Source organism: Mastomys coucha, unplaced genomic scaffold, assembly GCF_008632895.1.
Source record: "Mastomys coucha isolate ucsf_1 unplaced genomic scaffold, UCSF_Mcou_1 pScaffold1, whole genome shotgun sequence".
Taxonomy (NCBI): domain Eukaryota; kingdom Metazoa; phylum Chordata; class Mammalia; order Rodentia; family Muridae; genus Mastomys; species Mastomys coucha.
The window spans coordinates 70,901,043-70,919,688 of record NW_022196891.1 but is presented as its reverse complement, the minus strand read 5'-3'; the positions used below and the strand labels follow the sequence as shown (position 1 = coordinate 70,919,688).

At 45.6% G+C, this 18,646-nt stretch overlaps 1 protein-coding gene across 2 annotated transcripts in view; it reads left to right on the top strand.

Moving 5' to 3' along the window:
* Positions 1-1,846: 1,846 nt before the first annotated feature.
* The window catches only part of Cadm3 (cell adhesion molecule 3), a 31,375-nt gene continuing 14,575 nt past the window's right edge, over positions 1,847-18,646 (top strand). Inside the window, exon 1 of one of the 2 annotated variants that reach the window (XM_031390197.1) lies at positions 1,847-2,113. In XM_031390197.1, coding sequence (XP_031246057.1) covers positions 2,032-2,113 — 82 coding nt within the window. In that variant the 5' untranslated portion in view covers positions 1,847-2,031. The remainder of the gene's footprint in view (positions 2,114-18,646) is intronic. The other variant, XM_031390205.1, reaches the window with a different exon arrangement.

The following is an 18,646-nucleotide window of genomic DNA, read 5'->3' as shown; positions in this document are numbered from 1 at the left end:
TTTGTTTTGCTTAGTAGTTGGGTTTTATATTATTTTACCACGTCCCTTCCTTTTCATATTGTAACTAACCTCATACCAACTTGGTCCCACCTCCATAAAAAAAAAAAGTCGTATCTTCTTGCAATCTCTACCTTCCTGGTCCAGCCTCCTCCCTGTCTTACATCCATATCTCCGCATTCCTGCAATATACACCTTCCCTTCTCCACTGCTTGAGTTTCAAGACAGGAGTGATGATCTCAGAGAGAGGAAACTTGATTTGGTATCACCAAGACAGGTCAAACCAGACCTTGTTCAATAGTGTCTGGGAAGAAATAATAACCACCCAGACGGTCATGTCCAAGAGGCAAGCGGATTTCTTCTATAGAAACTTTAAACTCCAGAAACAGTGAGTGAAAAATACGGGAGCAGACTCAGACCAGCCTGCAGGGGTGACCTGAACAGTACTCTCTCGGCCCAAAGATCACTGCCTGTCACTTAAGACAAGGCTTTACTGGTTCCAAAATACGTTCTGCAGGCTGTCCTTGGGTTCTTAGATGACAGAGACATTAGCTACATTTCCATAAAGAGTTAAGAAGCCTTGGCATAAGGAAGGAAAGATTACCCAAACATTAAATACTAGCAGAGGATGCAGCACAGAAAATGGACTGGAGATGTTAGTAGAACCACCCACATCCCACTTGTAGAATAAAGCACTATGTACTTTTCCCTACCATTCCAAATGCTGGATCTTCTATTTCTAAGTGAATATAAAACCTGGGTTAGATCTGCTAACTTCCTTTGGGTTGGATCAGGTATTTTCTAAGAAGTCTTAATATCCCTACAATTCCCTGGTTCCTACAATTTTAAAATTTAGAAATGTATCCTCCAAAGCTAAATTTCAACCAAACGAACCCACAAAGATCCTCTTTTTAAACACACCAAAAACTCTTTCAAAGAGAACCTAGAAGAACAGCTAACACGGGGGACTTGGGACCTTTTGAGTGTGAGCAAGTGCAAACACAGTCTTTCTCATCCATCTTCTCTATAGCCTCGGGGAACAAGAGCTGCATTACTCACTGTTTCTTGGTCTGGAAGAGGGTCTGCGGGGCTGGCTTTCACCCTGGGTTCTTACTAGCTAAAAGTTGAGAAGAGCCCCTGAAAGACAGCAGAAAGGATATGGAGGGGCTAGTTTGGAGAAAGAGGATCTAAGACAGAGCACGGAGGAGGAACATACCAAGTAACTTTACAAGATACTTCCTTGTTTAGTGTCTGGAATATTGTCTTTAAAGAAAGCTTGAAGAAGATTGGGTCCGGTGGCCTCCTGGGGTCGGCTTTGCAAAGGTTGTTGCCTGGAGCCACAAATTGTTGCTGGACAGTTAAGTAAAGGGTCTTGAGTAAGAGGAGCTACGGAGGTTTATGCTTAGGAGAATGCCTTGAGTAATTAGGTACCCTGGGGAGGCATCCTTGGCCACACAGCGGATAGGGGTGTCCTAGCTTTGGGGATCCCGGTTGCCTAAGGAGAAGGCGGGGCCGGAGGTTCTCGGGCTAGTGGGCACGCCCTTGCCCAGGCCTGCAGTGGACTCTCTCGCCAGCTGGCCCACCGCCCTGTCCACCTCCCCTCTCTCCACCCCAAGCCTAAGAGGGGTGCGTATGGGGTCCCACTTCTGAGTCAGCTCCCTCCCTTTGCTCCACACCCGAGTGATGCTGGAGGAGCTCCCGGAGGAGAAGATGGAAGGCACCACAAAAGCGCGGAGGGGGTGTGGGAGGCGGGGGGGAGTAGGGAATGCGGCATCCAGGCCCCCCCGCCACCAGCCCAGCCCCCCGTCACCCCCCCTCCACCTCCAACCGAATGGTTTGCTCCGAGCGCCCTATTTAATCCCGGCGACTGCAGCAGCGCCGGCTCCCTCCCGGTACCCGCCTCGGCCCCGGGCTTGGAAGCCGCTCCGGGGGCGCCCCTTTGGACAGCGACACCGGCTACCCAGAGCCCCCAGCCCCAGTCCCCGGAGATCCAGGCTCGCCAGCGCCCAGCCAGGGAGGTGGCCAGGAAGCGCGATGGGCGCCCCTTCCGCCCTGCCTCTGCTCCTGCTCCTCGCCTGCTCCTGGGCGCCCGGCGGGGCCAATCTTTCCCAGGACGGTGAGTGAGGGAGGGGGCGGCGCCAGGGGAGGTGGCCAGTGCCCCGAGGTGGGGGTTCAGATTGGGAGCCGGGCTCAGGGAGCCAGCCTGTTGGCTTTGTTTGGAAGCGAGGGTTCAAGTCGCCAGCTTCTTGGAATACCCTTGTGTCTGTCACTGAGCATCGCTGTCTCTGAGGACCGTGGGGTGTGCCGGCGTGTGCACCCTCCTGTGTACACGGCGGACTGTGTATGTCTGCGTGTGCAGCAGGGATCTGGATCTCAGGGGTTGCTGTCTATTTTGAGCAACCGGGGTCTGGATGTGTTGATGTCCGTGTGTGTCTGGGTGTGCGCGTCTATGTTGGTGTCTGGTGCTGCGTTTCTGTGTCAGAGTCTGTGTGTATGTCTGTGTCAGTGTGTGTTGGGGGCGGAGTGAGATTTGTCGCTGTTTCAGTCAGGGCGTGTGTTGGGTGTTTGTGTATGTGTGTCTGTAGGGGTTGGGTGGCCAGAACGATCCCCAAAACTGCTGTATGCAAACATTTCTGCTCCCCCGCGCGTCCCCCACCCGCCGCGGAGCTCTGAGTGGGCAGGGAAGGGGGCCTGGGTGAGGCTGTCGAGGGGGGCGTGGGCAAAGGAGAGGGGGCTTCTCCTTGAAGCAAAACAACAACACAGGGCGGAGGGGGCCCCAGTTTGGCTCTAGTCCTAGTGGTGGTAAAATCTGGGAAAGGAAACCTATACTTGGGTGCGGGGCAGCAAACGGAGAGAGCAAGATATTTGGAGAGAAGGATCTATAGGAAAACCAAAGCTTTCCTGGGCTGAACATTAATTTCTCCAAATCTAGGGTGGGGTAGCAGACTAGCCTCTTTGCCCCAGTCTGAAACTCAAACCTTCTTGCATTTGTAAAGGTAAAGAGGTGAAGGGAGTCGGGGGAATGAAGAAAGGAGGCGGGGCCAGGGGAGAGGGGACTTGGGGGAAGAGCCCCTCCCGCCCCAGGCCAGGCTATGTAGGTCAGCGCTGTGGGGGCACCTCAGCCTTCTTAGAGGCTGCTGGTGGTTAATGGGGTGGCTTGAAGAACTGTGTAGAGATAGGAAAAAGGGCGCCCCAGCTCTGAGCCTCAGGTTCCCGGAGGAGGGAGGACCAGCCGTGGAGGGACTAAAGGAATGCATCCTCCTCACTCCCGCGGCCTGTCAGAGGTGGGCTGGGTGGGGGAGGGGAAAGGGAACAAGACCAGTGCGGAGCAAGGGGAAGTGGGGAGAGTAGAGGGAGGGTGGTGGCTATGCCCGGCCAGATGCCAACGGAGGGGGGGGACAGAAAGAACCGCAGGGGAGGAGAAAGGGGAGGCGGTTCCTGGGCGATGGACCCAGTGGCCAGCAGGGATGGGCACAGGGCGGGGCGGGGTGGAGAGAGGAGGGGTTGGAACTGGGGAGGATGATGTAGAGAATTTCATCTGAGGAAAGCCGGCTGAGAGCCAGGGTGCTGGAGGCATAATAGCTCCACCTTGCCTGACCTCCTCTCCTTACCCTGTCTCCATCCCGGTAAAGAAGCTGCCTCTGGTAAGAGGACCCTGGGGATCCCCTCTCTACAGTTGGTTGGCTGACTCTTTCCTCTCTCTACTCCCCATGCTCCCCAAAGGGAGTTCCTACTATCACCACAGAGATGACAGTCCCTTCTCTCTTGTACATGGAATCCCCTGTCCCCAGAGGACTGATGACCCTACTCACAGGGAGGATGAGCAGTCCTGGGGGACAGTGGGCTCAGTGCAAGGCAAAGACTGGATACTGGGTGCTTGTGCCTCAGTAATGACACTCCTTTAAGGCCTTAACTTAGAGCAGCCCCTGGCTTCCCCATACTTATCACTGACCCAAAGAAAGCTAGTGCCCAAACTACAATCTTTTGGCAATGGGAGTGCCAACCTCAGAACTGTAAAGAGAAAAAGATTATGTCAATAACCTGCAGGGTTTTTACCCCTAGGCAGAGCCTGGGATAAACCTGTTCAGTGAGCACACTTTCATATGCCCAGTTGCATGATTCTCAGTCTTTGACTTGGGAGCCCAAAACCTATTTGAGCTTAAAATCCAAAGAATGAGAACATCTTATCTCAGCTTAGAAAATACAGTTAGAGCAGAAGCTTATAGGAAAGAACAGAAAGCAGTAACTTTGGCGTGAAGAATTGCAGAGAAGGGGTCAGGAAGAGAGTTAGGGTACCCCTTTCAAAGAAAATCCAACCAAGCTTCCTGAACATCCATGTAGAGTAGAGAACCTCAGGATGCACTGATGTTTGAGATATCACCATCAGATATCCTCTATTAAATTGACTTTGGACCTTGATTTCTGAGCTAAGAAGGTGAACTCCAATGGTGGAAGATGAATATACTCATGGATGGCAGTTTGAAAGGCCATTCTGATCAGCATCAATCAGGTGCTTCTAGTCCCTCTGAGTTCACTGAGGCTCCTGAGCAGGATGCTAGATGACACATAACTCATCCTGCAATGTTTGACCCAAACTAGGAGAGATCTGGTATGAAGACTTAAGGACAAAATAACCCAGAAGGCTGATGCTTACTTAGATGGTCAAGGGTTCTATGATTGGGAGGCTAACTCCATTGAGAAGAAGAAAAACAAACTTCATGTGCCTCAAAGGTGTAGATCTCCCTTGGGCACAGCATAAATATTTCAAGCTCATAAAGATGAGCAAGGGATTGAGAAGCTGGAACAAGACAGGGCCAGTGAGTTCTATCTGAACCTGGCCATTAGTACTGTGGCCACATGCTTAGGAATTCGCCACCTGCCCTCCCTTCTGGTCTTTCTCCACTAGTACTAGCAGAAGTTGGCAGCTCCAGTTTGAGAAGCACAAGGCCTGTGAACTTAGTGCACCCTGTGGTCATGTCTCTGGTGAGCAGCTTGGCATTCGGCATTGTGGCCTGCCTTCTCAGGGTTCTTCATTCCCAAGCTATTTTCAGGACAGTGATTCAACCCAGCAGAAGGACAACCTTGCTTTGCTTTACCCAGGTTATAGCAACTTAACCTTGTAGTTTAACTATCCCACACATACATATCATTTCCTTCCCAATGACCTTCTGTCCACTGCCATGCATTTTGCAGCCCCCTGGCCATGTGCCCAGTGAGGAGATCATGCCCAATGTGCTAGAGAAGCCCAGCACTCTGTAGTGCTGCCCACGAATCTGCTTGGCAGATCTGCTCCATTGAGTTTCTTTTCCTTGTTTTAGCTGTGAGGGTTCTGTCTGTTTTTATCTCTGTTCTCTTCTTAGTTCCAGCTAATGCTCTTGGGAAGGACGTGCTCTCCCTTAAGATTTGCACATCATCTGACACACGGAAGTTGAGGCCACTAAAGAGACACTGGAATGACAGAGTCTAGTTAGCTTAATGAGCATCCAGACTGTCTAGTGTGGGATATCAAATGACCTCAAAAATTATGGCCAAGTATTCTGTCCTAAGTTCTGCCTAGGCCTGGGTGGCACTGTTGATTTTCATATTTTTCCCTAAGGTCCTGATCTCTCATTCATTAAGGGAAACAAACCACAGGAAAATTGATGAAATTTTAAGACCTGTAGTCTTTGCCCTATTGCTGGCTTCTCTGTGTTCTTTAAACTATGCCTGAGGTTTGCTATAGTCTAAAGTTCTCTGCCTTCCACTAAGGGCCAGTAGAGTATACGTAGGCTTTCTCTCTGCCCTCTTCCAACTGAGGAAAGAAGAAAGACCTAGTCTTATTTCAGGAGTGACATGTTGGAGATATTCAGCATCCACTTGAAGCGCGTGACTCATAGTTCTGCACCCATAAAATTCCACAGATGGCTTGCTTCTTTTTGGTGTTCTGGTCATTTTGAAATAGCAGACGGGACATGATGCCATTTCTCTGTAAATCCTTAGATTGGACTTAGGCATTTTTTTGCTCTCGCTCACTGTACTTTCTGTATCTAATATGTAGAACGGTGTTTAAAGCTGCTTTTTCTCAAGTCATGTGCTGGGGGAAAAATCTTCACAGTTGTCAGAGAAAGAAAACCCTTGGGGCTGTGCCTAGTCACATTCTTCACTGTTTCCTACTCCAGCGGAGCTGCCTACTGGCTCCACAATCCCTTTTCTGTCATCTGAGTCTCAGTAAAGGAACGTCATCTAAGGATGGCAGTCTAGGTTCCTGATTCTCCTTGAAGCAGTCAGCTTCTTGCTGAATGAATAATCCCAAATATTTGAAAAGCAGAGTAATTATATTTTTATTTCATTTCTCTGGAGTTCTTGTGATTTAATTTATAGACTCCTAAATGATAGATAAGCTTTCTCACACTAATCTCTACCCCAGCCCAAGATCTTCTTTGCTTGTTAATATCAGAGGCCAGTGCTTCCTGTTTAACTCTTGGCGACAAGCCAATACACTGGAACATTTTGCTTCCTGTATGGGGTCATGTCCTAGAGGTCCACCCATAGGCTATGAGAATCAAAATCTCCACAGAAATGCTTTTAAGACAGAGAGACAGGAGGGGATTGAAGGGAGGGAAGGATGGAAGAGAGAGGAAGGTAGGGAGGAAGGGGAGAAGAAAAGGGAGAGAGGCAGAGGGGGAGAGAAAGAGAAACAGAGAGAGAGGCAGAGAGAGAGACAGAGAGAGAGAGAGAGAGAGAGAGAGAGAGAGAGAGAGAGAAGGAGAGGGAGAGTCAGAGTCACAGAAGAGTCTGATAAGCCACTAAGAAAAGATTCAGGTCTCTAAGAATACAGTCAAATTAAGGATAAACACTCTATATCATTATAAAATAGAGAAGAATATGTCTCCAGATCAAAGACCCACATCTGCTGTCAAGATCAGAAATAGTGATGGTTCTTTATAAGGTCAGATGCACCTGATGCTAGAGCTCATACAACTATGCAAGTAAAACCCCAATCTAGTATTTGTATGTGACAAGGCAGTCCATCCATTCTGGTCCTGAAAAACCAACCTCTCAGGAGTAGAACATATAAAGCTACTGAATTTTTATTTCCCACACATAGTGGGTCATTAAGTCTACGTATTCATCATCAAACCAGATGGTATTAAAAACTTATTTATTGATTTACCAAAATTCCCTTCATTGTAAATGTCTCCTGTATAATAGAGAGTTTTAAGTCCTGGTGAAACTACTCTTTTTTAAAGTTCCTGGTCCCATATCTCCTCTCCTTGTATCATCACATGTTGACTACTTATAGAAAATTGGTGTCATCAGAACATCTTGGTATGCCATGTAACCTATCTGATGGTTATAATGTTTTGGCTTCCTTGTATCCTAGGGTTTCCAGGAAGGCAGGGGGTCACAGGAACTGTATTTTATTTCCTTTATTGGACAATAATCCTAAGTATAATTTTATTAGCATACGGCAAGTTAAAACCACTTGCCATCACCACTAACACTTAGATAATTTGGCTAATGATCACAAGTGAAATCTGGTAGAGGTCCTCAAAATATTTTGGGTGTATACAACAGACTCAAACAAAATCCTTAAAAAAATGGATGTAGGATAATGATCTTAAGGAAAGAAAGTTCTGTGGGCAGTAGAGCTTGGTACCTTAACTGGTCCTCTTTCAAATAAAATACCTGTGCTTTGAGCTCTCCATGGTGCTGGCCCCTCATAGTGTCACTACGGGCGCTTCCTGTTGCTCTCCATGGTCCTGCTCTACCTTTTGCTTTATAATATCTGCTCTCACTGGGCAGTCCTCAGAACTGGCTGGACTCTACCGACACCTCCTGCCCTCTCAGAAACACATGTGGACCTGATCTTGTCAAAGGGAGACCAAACCCTGATACAGGGACATTGTGAATTCTCATGACCAATCAACTATAGGAAGGAGACAGAAAAGCAATTCTCAGGTTACAGATGTTCAGGAAATTGGGGTGTAGAATGTCCTTAGATGGCCTAAAAATAACTGCATGTTTTATGGTATCTCGACACATAGTTTAAACCAGATCTGCATGTGTTGTGGTTTAGATTGAGATGGCATTGCTCCTGTCTGATGTGGAGGGTAGAATGCTTGATGTCCTTCTGCCCTCTACATCAGAAATGCAAACCTGATATGTAATAAAGTGTTTAAAAACTAGGTAATAGAGGACCCCACCATATGAGAGGAATAAAAATTAAATATCAGAACCCTGATGCACTTCTTCTACTTTTATGGAGAAAATGGCCTTAAATATAAATTTCCCATCCTAGGTTAATGTCCATAGCCAAATCTCAGTAGATGTATCTTTAAGGTGAACTCTGGTAGACATCTGCCAATAATCTGATGATATCGAGTGCCACACAGCCAGTGTGGCATCATCACATAAGATCAGGACAAGCTCCCATTTCCCTGAATATAAAATGCCCCATGGCAATTTCTACACAAAGGTGTGTTTACATGTACAAATGACCTACAGAGGAGTCTAGCTGGGGAAGCAGAATGTCAGAATGAATTTTCAGGGTGCCTCCTTCGTTTCCTCACTTGAAGCAAGAAGAAGCTTCATTTGTCAAGGGCAGGTAATAGAAGTGATTTATCTCTGTGAGTTAGCCTTCTGGAAGATAGGATTGGGGTTACAGCAACAGCTGGAGCATCTTGCATCCACTCATTTCCCTGAGCCCCCTACTCCAGTGAAGGACCTATTTCAAGATGGATTCAAATTCAGAGATTCTAACTTTGTTCAATATGTCCTTCATCCCTTAGTGTGAAATCTCACATCTGGGAAGGTATCCAGGAGCATAACAAAGCTACATATTTTTTTTAAGTACTAAAAGACTGCATTTGCTAAAGACTTATTTTTCCCTTCCCCAGCCAGACTTGTACTAATTATGTATTGATTGCTAATTATAAGCACCTTTAGCTCATTTACTTCTAGTTCAGGGTCAAGAAGGTCAGGTGTATCACCTTGCCCTGGGGAAAAGAAAATGTGATGGAAGTCTGTGTCCTGGCTATCCATCTATAAGGAGGCCACAACCCATCTCTTCTTTGTTTCATAATTGTCTTGGACATTAGTAAAGTGGGATGGAGAGCTCGTTCTTAAAATATCAAGTGATACTGAGACTAGACAGGACTCTGTCTCGTATGTCTGTTCATTTACTGTTTACTTCACCTTCTGTGCCTTGGCGCTTTGCTTTCCAGACTAAGCTTCACCCAGGGGAAAAAAAGAAAGCAAAAAAACAAAACAAAACCAAACCACACTAAATGTGAGTTTGTTTATGGAGCGTCTGATTTAAATATTTGATACCCTTTAGAAATCCAGAAAAAAAAATCTAATGAGTGCATCAGTAACAGGTAACATGGAACATATCATCACTTCCAACCTCTAAAAAGCCTGAGGCCAAGTTCTTCCATTATAAAATGAAGGGCCAGTTTTACCATCTGCTCCTAAGCATTTGTCATTCTGCAAATGCAAAATTACAGTGGGACCATAGTGCTTGCTAGTTCTTACAGTTCCTAACAATGAAATCTTCCCAAGGTCATAGGATATGTTCCCCCCTCCAACTTGCAACCTATAATCTCACACAAATATAAAGCACACCATCACTAAGCCCCTGAGCCTTCCATGTTTTCATTTATCCTCAACTGCTGTTAATGCCAAGTTTTTCTGGTTTCCAAGCCCTGGAGTCCAATGTCAGTGACAGATGGACTGAGCCTTAGCCCTGGGGAAGAGAGGATTCTGGCCCTTTCCTGGGGAGTTTGAGCAGAAGAAAGAGACTAAATTCTGCTTTGGGGGGAAGCTCTGAGGTTAAGCCATATGGTTTTCTGGAAGTAAGGGGTTCTGATTAATATGAGCATGTGAAACGGGCTCTGTAACTGGGTCATAATAAAAGCTGTGTGTCTGTGTCAGAAAAAAAAATAAAAACAAGCATGTAAATAATGAGAATCATCGTGTGCTGAAGGACGCATGCCAAAGGAGAGGTGAAGGATGGCCATGTTGGAAAATGCAAACATCTTAGGGAGCAAAGAGAAGCCATAGCCACATCAAAGCTGAGACATTCAATGGAGGTTTAAGAAGAGGGGAAGAGGGACCCCTCTGTCAAAACAACATTATTTATCATCTTGGAGACTGTGAGATTTGTAGATTTGGAAGAATGTATCTGTCTCACAGAAGAGTTAAACTTTCAGAAAAGCATGAAGTAGGGCTGGCATATACAATGCTGCATTCTTAAAAGTACAGATATTCTTTTTTAAGTGATAAGAATGAAGGAGAGAGAAAGAATATATCTCAGGCTTAGGGGAATCAGGGAAACTGGAGTGGTGTGGGTGGGTGTGTAGAGAGGAACACATTTTTCTTCATGCAGCACTCCTAACCATTGCCTTGAACCTGTCATTCACACCCTGCCTCTGATCATCCAGTGAAGGGAAACAGTAAAAACAAGTCAAGGAATATTAGAGCCAGCAGAGATAAATGCCTTCCTGTATGCCTCATAAGAAATTAAACTTTTCCTAAGCATTGTTATCACATCCCACCACGCCAAGCCATCACTCTGAGTGATCTTAAGCACCACCCAAACAGCAACATATGGGATGGGATGCTGTAAGGAGGGAATCTGCATGGGCACACGGACAGGTCAGGTACCCAGGCACCAGGATGGAGGAAACACGCTGGGAGCTCTACTTGAGATCTCTTGCCCTCTTGAAATCTGGGTTTTGCATGTCCCTCCCTGATTTCCTGAGCTTTCCAGCTCAGTCTCAATTTCCTATCTTCCCATAACCTTTCAATGTACTAAATTAATTCCATGTTCAATACTGTTATGCTTCCCTTCCAAAATGCTTTCCTAAAGTATGGAGGATGCATATTTTCCCACTTCATCATGTGCATGTACATGTGTACATGCATCTCTCTCTCTCTTTCTCTCTCTTTCTCTCTCTCTCTCTCTCTCTCTCTCTCTCTTTCTCTCTCTCTCTCTCTCTCTCTCTGTGTGTGTGTGTGTGTGTGTGTGTAAAAATAACAAATTTATGGGAAAGGTATAATACTTTCCTTCTCAGTTTAAGGGAGCATCCAAAACTTCACACAAAAACAGTCTTTTGGCCATTGTGCTAGAATACATAGCCAACATCAAACCTCCCCTGATTTCTGAAGAAGGTGATCACTGTGGGAAGGCACGGGGAGACAGAGCCTGCAAAAGGCTATCACCACCCCAGGTACAATCCTATACCTACACGGAGTCTGTCCTCCAGAAGCTGTTAGTGTTGTGCTTCACTGCTCTGCCTTCTCTCTCCCTCACAGGCGGCTGATGCAGAATGCTAGATGCTTGTGAAGGGGCTTAAGTTGAACGAGGAGCCGTTTAGAATCTGATGCCCCTCCTCTTTGTTTCCCAACTGCATTTGTCCTTGTTAAAACTCAATATTGGCTACAGAGGGGCTTGTTTTGGTTGGGGGCCAGCCCAGGGCTCCCTCTCAGCGTTAATACACCAAGAACACTGACTCAGTAGCAAATCAAAGCAACAGCTGTCCCCACCTCCTTCTCTGCCACCCACTTCCCAGTCTCTCTGCTCCTCAGAATCTTAACTAAGTCTGTGAGCATCCCACCCCCCCAGCCTACTGCAAGCCCACTTCTGCCTCCAGATTTTTTTTCCTTCTTGCTCAAGAATAGGACATGCTCCCCTGCTTTTCTCCTCCCATCTAGTCTAACCCCTTTCTCTTTCACTTTCACACTCAAGTGCATGCTACCATGACTGTGAACAGTGCATGCTCCATCCGGTAGACTCAGGAGCACATTTGAATTCATACGTAAGACCTTGCGCATGCTACACACAGACACACAGACACACAGACACACACACACAACACAGTTTTATTCTCATGGCCACTGCCTTTGGCTCTTAGGGACACAGCAATGGCCTCTTGCCCTTCAAATTCTTCCTCTGAGGAAACTGAAGTGTATAGGTAAGACCTGACATTTGTGACGCCATGCCATCTGACACAGCTGCAGAGATCTCTTCTTCATCTCACCTCAACTTCTCCAACCTGTCTGATCGTAAACTCACTTCCCTTGAGGTTTGAGGTCATTCCCATGTGTGGGATTAGAAGAAGCATAGATATCACCAGGTAGAACAATCACACTCAGTGACAACTAACTCTCTGAGTTTGCTAGCCCACAAGACTCTACAACATGGTGATAAGGACGAAAGACTAGTTATAACCATGGCTCCGCAGACTGCCTGTGGGACTTGTTCGAATTCTTAACACTTCTTAGGGTTTCAGTTTCTCATAGTTACAAGAAGCAACTGCACTTGGGCTGAAGTTTAGCAGTTTACATATATGCATGCTCACAGACACACACACACAACAGTATCACACTGGCTGCTACTTAGGACCCTGTCAGTTCTGAAAAATCTATACTTGTGAGAGTCTGAGTCGTGGTGGAGAAACTATTTGGGGCAAGTTAATTTTAAAAGAAGGAGGAGAAGTTATTGCACTCCTTGGTGCCGGAGTCAAAACAAGCTTTCTTCTCATCCTAACAGTGAATGATCTTAGGAGTAACCAGTTCTGGCCATTAGGGGTCAGTAGAAAATACTGATAGAATATGGAACCTGACTGTAGGGCTTAAGAGCACACACACACACACACACACACACACACACACACACGCGTGTGTGCGCGCGCGCGCCTACCTTCATGACATGGTAATCTTCCTAGTGTTATTCCTAACATTTGCATATGAAAAATGTTTTTGAATGGCTGGTTTTTGTTTACTTCTAATTTTTGTGAGAAAAGAGTATTACCCCAAGATAAAGTTTTCATTTTAACTCCCTCTTTACATCAAGATAGAGGAGCTAGCCAACTAGCCTGAAGGTGCTCCACCTTATTTAGCCTAGAAAATCTTTGGTTTCCAACCTGCTGTGGAAGGAACCAAAAGATGTGTGCGAAATGCATCATCATAAAACCTGATGGAATCCAGACTTAGCCTCTCCTAACCTGACTCTCTTGGGCACTTTTAATTACGTGAAGACGGCACACTCTTTAACTCTTGAGTCTCTGGCCCAGGCCTTGTACCAAAACTAAAGGGTTAATTACCATAATAGAAGTTCCTTGGAGGAGGAGTGGAAATCTACCCTTCCCCCATCTGTTTCCACTTACATCTTATGCGCCTCTTAGGAGAGTAAAATCAAGCCAGGAGAGAGTAATGACTTTGGGCCCAAGAGGCTTCTTGACAAACAAGACTCCAGGAGGGACAAACTAGACAGCAACAGAAATAATAGAGGGAGGAACAAGAAGGAGGGAAAACCTCTTCTCAGCAAATACACTGACAGACAGAGCTGCAGGGAACGGGAGACTAAGATCAGAGAGCAGCAGCCAAGGCATGACTGAGCTCCAGGGTTCTGAAGCGCTCCTGAGTGGTAGAAAGGAGGGTATCGGTGAGGACTTCATCATCTCACTGTGGGCAGAATCCCATCCCAAAGGAAATACACCTGAAAATGCAGAGGGGCCCAGAATCAGAATTAACTCCCTTCTTAAGGCCCAGTCTCCCTCTGACTATTCCTTAAGGTCACAGGTATTAGCAAACAGGGATGTAAGAAAAAAAAAAAAGCAACGTGAGACAGGAATGTAGCACAAGACAAGAATACATTGGTAGCTGTCAAAGGATGTTAACAGGGAGGATTTTGGTAAATGTGGCATATTTGTGGCTGCCAAAGACCAGCTGTAGGAAGTTGAGCGTAAAGAGAGTCCTTTATGATCTGAGTGTTTTTGCTCTGAAGTCAAAGTGACTCCTCCGAATCTTGGAGTTATCTTCTAAATCAGGATTCGGATGGAACCGGTCCAGTTTCCTCCAAATGCACATTCAAACATTTACTCTTAAAGAAAAATGTGGCTCTGAGAATAAGAAAGCCTCCAGGGGCCAAGTTCCAATTCTAATTTTGCTGTGGCCATTCTCTGCTGCCTGTGACCCTACATGTACACAGGAGTTCACTAAGGAGCTGAAGCTGGGTGAGACTTTCAGGTCTGGGAGCCCAGCAGTGAGACTCCTAAGGGTGGGTACTCCATTCTAAAAGAGATTCAGTATTCTAGGCCACAGCCCCCAGTATGTTTTTCGCTTGGAGATAACACTTCTCCACCCACCTGTCATGGTAGTCGTGAGGAATAACAAGTAGGCTGGGCTGAGCATTATTTTTAACTCTGGAGTTAGAGAAATGCTGAGTCATCACCAGCAGCAGCAGCAGCAACAGCAGCAGCAGCAGCACCATCATCACCATCATTACCATAAACATCATCATCATCATCATCATCATCATCATCACCATCGCTACCACCGTCACCATCACCATCATAATAATCACCCTCATCATGACCATTAACATCACCACCACCATCACCATCATAATAACCACCTTTATCATTACCATCAACATCAACATCATCATCATCACCACCACCACCACCACCATCACCACCACTATCATAGTCAACTCCTAATCAGAGAGCTGTTTTTCTCTAGAGTCAGGGACATGGGGCTCTGGACACAAGCATTCAGCTCTGGACACAAGCATTCATGAGTCCAGCTGATGCCATACAGACCAGAGCTGGTTCTTTTAGACCACCATCCCAAATGTGCACCCACGACATTGTTAATAGCTCTACCCATTCATTCTGGACCCTCAGAGCCAACAAGACAGGGAAGATACATAAGCCAAGCAGTCAAGGGTGACGGTGGCATACTCTCATAGCTTTCCCTACCAGTCACTTAAACTGCAGACATAATACATTTTTATTCATTTGAGTAACTCACTTACTTATTCAATAAATATTTATTGAGCCCTTACTATGTGTGAGGTCTTGTGTTTGCAGTGAAAAACTGAGTCATTGGTGCCAATGCATGCTTTGTAGAGAGGCACATTATTAAGTCTGAAATCCTTGCCTGTGCTACTCCCAATAAGAACAACCAAGTAGAAGGAAACAAGTGTAGAGGAAAGGAGTATTTCATCCTTTAAAATGCTAAGAACTCTAAGGATATCAGAAACCACAGGTAAATAAAAGCAAGAATTCGGAAACACCAAAGAATGACTGAAGGCCAACAGGACAACCTTTTCTCTTTCAGCCTAGATGCTGGAATGTAATGGAAACATAAAGAACTTTTGTCAAAAGTTTTAAATAAACACATCTGTTGCTTGGTTAACCAAGGAGTGCCACGTTATAGAAAATTAAAGACAGACAAATTATAAAATCCAGTTAAAACCATAATTCACTGGATGCCAATCACAGCACCACTACTACCACCACCATAAGCACCTAATTGAGCCTGTTACTCTGTGATTTTTCACTGTGCAGATAAGAGCTTTGAACATTGTTTAGGTAAACTGTCCCTGGCCAACAATGTAAGAGTCTTTCTTCTCCTATTCCTAACCTACCACTACCACCACACAAAAAATGTATGTCTTCATCTCCTGAGGCAGGTAGTAATGTGAGAAGCAGCAGAAAGTTTGGGCTTCATGGCCAGAGAGACTTATGATTAAAGCTTGTCCCATCCTAACCCTTAGTAGATACACCATATAGTTCCCTAGTGAGCTTGTCTGGAGTTACACCTATGGAGCTTTTAACTTGAATCTTGAAGTTAACACTAGGGGGCTTTGTAAATATCAAGACCAGCCTTGTAGATCTCTACAGTCACCATGTCTAGGTAGTCCATGCTTTTCTTAGCCTACTTCTTGTGATTTTGGATTTGCTATTTTCTCTTCACTAACAGATTCTGAGCTCTGTTCTCACAACAGAAGAGACTCAGCATCTGATTCAGTTAATCAATAAATATTTATTAAGCACCTTCTATGTGCAATATGCTGTATTAGGGCTAGTATTGATACTAAGATGAGTCAGATATCAACTGTTCTTGTAGGATCTTTATGATTTAGGAAGGAGCCCAATTGCAATGCAGGGAAGAAGGCGCTGCATCATGTAAGGAAGGCAGAGAATGTAGAGCAACTCAGACAGTTCCCATCTGGGACCACCAAGATAGTGGTCTTTAAAGAAGAGCTACGTAAAGTAGGCTTAAAAGCTAGAGCTAAGACCCATAGAGATGGGTAAACAGCATTAGGATCAAGTTTAATAGAAAAGGGAATGGACCCAGATGGCAAATACTTTAAATGAAATTCGAAATCGCTGCTGTGTCTAGAATGTGTGATCAATAAATGGGACAAAGTTGACAGGTGGATTGACATCAAACTATACATGGACCTTGAAGACCAGGCTAGCCAATCTGGGTGTGATCTGCAGAAAAATGTAAAGTGGGATGGGGTTACAGCTTAGTAAAGTTCTTGCTAGGAACCTAAATTCAGATTTCCATCACTCTTGTAAAAAGCCTGGCATAACGGCATGCATCTGGACACCCAGCACCATGACTGGAGAGGCAGGTAGATACCTCTCTAGAAAAAAGTAGGTAAAGAGCAGATAAGATGGCTAAGGAGCTTACTTATCTACCAAGGCTGACGATTTGAGTTCAATGCGCAGGACTGACTCCTGCAGGTTGTCCTATAACTTCCACACAGACACTATAACACACACACACACACACACACACACACACACACACACACATATGAATGAGCTGGAGAATGAGTGAGGAAGACACACTATGTTAGCTTCTGACATCTAGATGCACACTTGCCTGCCTATGTAGACATATACTCATGAACCCACATACAACATGCATGTGTGCCTGCACACACACACATACACACACACACACACACACACACACACACACACAGAGGGAGAGAGAGAGAGACAGAGAGGGAGAGAGAGACAGAGACAGAAACAAAGAGAGAGAGAGAAAGAGAGAGAGACAGAGAGAGAGAGAGAGAGAGAGAGAGAGAGAGAGAGAGAGAGAGAGAGAATGAAATAGAAAGTCACAAAAGGTTTGTGAACAGATAACCATGTGATTAGTAAGACTGACATTTCCCACCTTACATTGCCAGTAAGTCTGGAGCTCTCCTTCATGTAGAGCTCTCCCCAGCAGCTCCTTCCAAAGTCCCTGAGTAGAATCCTGACTAAATCTACTTCAAAGTCCGTATGTCCCTTTTAGAATATTCCTCAGCTTCTTCCCTTTTCTGTCCAAACATTTTGAGGGAAATCATAGTGATGTCATAAATGACTGGCAGAATCTTAATCCAAAGATAGTTCAAGCTTTTTCGTAAAGCGGCTTATAATTTGTGCTACTTATCCATGGCCCTGATGATAGCATTACAAACACTCACCTGCTCCCATACGAATGGCCATTCAAGACATATCGCTAGCAGCCTACAATTTCGTAAAACTGAGTAACTTTCAGACATATTAACAGAGTTCCCAAAGGTAGAGATAGAAGATCACAAGTGCATTTCAGAATCAGCAGATATATCACACACACACTCCATAGAAGGGAGTGATGTCCCAGACACATCCTAAATAGTGAATTTCAATGGTAAATAGTAAACAGCCAATCCAAAGTGAATTCTCTGCAAATGTGCAGAGACAATAAATCGACCACGCCCCAAGATGTCATTTATTGAAGGTCATTTGTTGCTTTCTGGCTCTGAACAGTTCAGCTGGGTTTAAATGGTGTACATCACCATTTCACTTATTTATCTTATGCAGGGGGTAAAAAAAGCCCAATGGACAGGTCAGAGCAAGGAAAGAAGCCATTGAGGAAGATGCAGTCAAAAGGACAGATGAGAAGGTGGAGACCAGAAACGGGGTCTGTCTGGTGAGCAGTACGTACTGCTGATACATACTCCTCACACACACCTCCTGGTGTGGAGGTGGCAAAATACTTACATGTACCAAGAGCTCACGAAGATGGAAGTGTTAAGGAAATGTTGACTTAAATGGTAGTGTGTCTGCTCTTAACCAGCCCGGAGAGTTCGCACGAGGAACCTGGAGACGGAACACACACACACACACACACAACAGTGCCGTGTGTGGGAATGCCCTAGAAAGCAGGCTCTGTTCAAAGCCGGGGAACCTCCGAAAGGGGCAGGAAGGGTTCTTGAGAAATGTGATATTTGGGTTCCCTCAGGTGAACACAAGGAGCCTCTTTGGAGGTCAACTTTGAAAGGGATTGTACCTGGCTGCTTACACCTTGCAACTGTCCTGAGATAAAATGAAATCGTGGGTGAAAATCCACTCTGAAAACTGAAAGTCCCGCACTGAAGTATGACAAGGCTATGTCGTCAGCCCGTTTGAATAAATGGGCTGTGGAGTAGTTCTTAAGAGTATCTGCTGGGTACCTGTGTTGTAGGAGGGAGCATAGACCCCTTACCTGGCTTCGGCCTGTCCCTCCAGCATCCAGAGCTCCGGTAAAACCAATCCCGTTTCCTATTTTGATATTGACACAGCAAACTCCAAAACATATAACCTGGAAAATAACATGAAACACTCACTTATGCCCAGACATCCTCATCCTTGGTCTCCACACAAAGTGTCCCCCACAAGGAGCAGTCAGCACCTCAGGATTGCCTCTCTGCTGGACTTGAGAGCTCTGCCTTCTTTCTTTCTCTCACCCTTGTCTCTCTTCTCTATCTTCATCAATGGCTTTTGCCCCACTCCCCAACTCCTCTTTACCTTTTAGAGATGTACTTTGTCTCTCAACTTTGCTCAGAGCAAAGTAA